The 1767-nt window shown below is 50.5% G+C and overlaps 1 protein-coding gene across 1 annotated transcript; it reads left to right on the top strand.

Annotated features, from left to right (window-relative positions):
- Positions 1-963: 963 nt before the first annotated feature.
- On the top strand, positions 964-1407 carry LOC119346810 (E3 ubiquitin-protein ligase RNF181-like). The gene has a single exon (XM_037615953.1). The coding sequence runs from the start codon at positions 964-966 to the stop codon at positions 1405-1407; it is 444 nt and encodes a 147-aa protein (XP_037471850.1).
- The last annotated feature ends 360 nt before the right edge of the window (positions 1408-1767 follow it).

The raw sequence follows: 1767 nt of genomic DNA, 5'->3' as shown, positions 1-1767 counted from the left end.
GGTTTTTTGGGTTATGTTAGTTCTTGGTTAGAGAAGAAAAAACGAATTTATTCTCCTTTAACTGGTTATTGGGATCAGTCAGAGATGTCCTAAGAGGCCGTTGCAAACGCGGATAAGCAGCGCCACCATAACAAGAGGGACATGGGTCCAGGCGTCGCCACATCAGCCGGCAGCAATGGTTGTGAGGTTGGTTGATGGCGCTTAGCTAGGTTTTAAGTGAACGAAAATAGTATCTAAATACGCTATGTTGCAAAATATGATCAGACGTGTCACTAGTCTTATAACAGAGTTGCAAACCAACCAGTGGTTAGATGGTTAGAATGACAGTGGTATCTCCAGCCCACTAGGATTCAAGTCCTAGACTTAACGCTCGTGCTCGCATTTTTATTCATTTTATTTTATGCCTTTTAGCACTGTGCGTTCAGTGGAAAGAGATGTTCTCGTCGACTACAAAAGCATCTATGGCGAGTTCGTCAATATCAAGATGATGTGCCAATTCGGTCACTCGGAGGCACTCATAGAGGTAAGATGTGCGTTCATAGGGATGGGTGGATGAGCGTCTGGCTGTGTATGGTGTTTCTAAAAAACAGAGTTGCACGGTCAATTTCGTTGGAAAATCCTAAATCGAAGTTCAGTAGAAATGAAGTCGGGCGTACCCGTGGTAATCTGAAATCCGAAGTTCAGTAGAAATTTCGTTGGAAAATCCCGCCATAACGGACTCCAACTGCCCAACATGCCGATCAGAGACGAACTCGTTGCTTCCCTTCCTACCGGATCAAGATCGATATAGAAATGAAGTCCTACTCCGGCACGAGAACGTGTTTCCCGATCGATCTCCTCTCCTACCATCCAAGCCCGAAGCACTATAAGTAAACTGCCGCACGTACGCTCGCTTATTCCCATTGCCTCCCCGAACATCGATCTCCAACGATCAGATCCGGTTTCACTTCACCATCACGCGCGATGGCTAGCTTGATGCCATCGCTTGCCATGGACCTGCCACAAGAAGAAGGAGGCCACGAGGACTCCGCGTTCCTCGGCGTCGTGGGAGATCCAGACGACCCGGAGTTGGCCGCGTTGGTGGCCGGGGCGCTGCAGACGGTGGACGCGCCGTCCGACGACGACGACGACGAGCTCAGCTGCCCGATCTGCTTGGAGGAGGACGACGCCGCAGCGTGGAAGGAGACACCGTGCGGGCACCGGTTCCACGGGCGGTGCGTAGAGAGGTGGCTGCAGGAGAAAGAGAGCTGTCCCATGTGCCGTCGCGAGGTCGTCACGGCGCCCGCCGCCACCGCAGATTGTACTGCTGCACACCTACATTTCTTGTGGATAGCTGCCTTGGGGTTGCATGTGTTTGGCGATGTTCCTGTGGACGACATGGAAACTGATGATGATGATGATGCTTAGGGAGAGCTTCCGGTCGACTTCGGGCACCAGGCTCGAAGCTGAGATGCTTTTTGATCGAGATAAGTCCCCATGCATGCATGCGTGAAGCTCGAGGCCAGGAGACCTACCGTGGAAACTGTACGTAGTGAGAGATGCATCACCTAGTACATTGGACATGTCGGTCCGAATCGAAGGGACATGCTTTGGCCTTCCTTTTGTGTAAAAGATCAGATGTAAACTGTGTGTGTAATCCGTGCATCCTTGCATAAACATGCATGGTCTTCTAGCCGTCTATGTGTAAATTGTTCTACGGTATTCTCTCACATACTTGCATCTCACGTCTTTGTAAAGGCCATTCCACTCATATTTGGGCGACAACGT

The sequence above is a fragment of the Triticum dicoccoides genome, unplaced genomic scaffold (genome assembly GCF_002162155.2).
Source record: "Triticum dicoccoides isolate Atlit2015 ecotype Zavitan unplaced genomic scaffold, WEW_v2.0 scaffold5144, whole genome shotgun sequence".
NCBI lineage: Eukaryota > Viridiplantae > Streptophyta > Magnoliopsida > Poales > Poaceae > Triticum > Triticum dicoccoides.
This window is presented reverse-complemented; position numbering and strand designations above follow the sequence as displayed.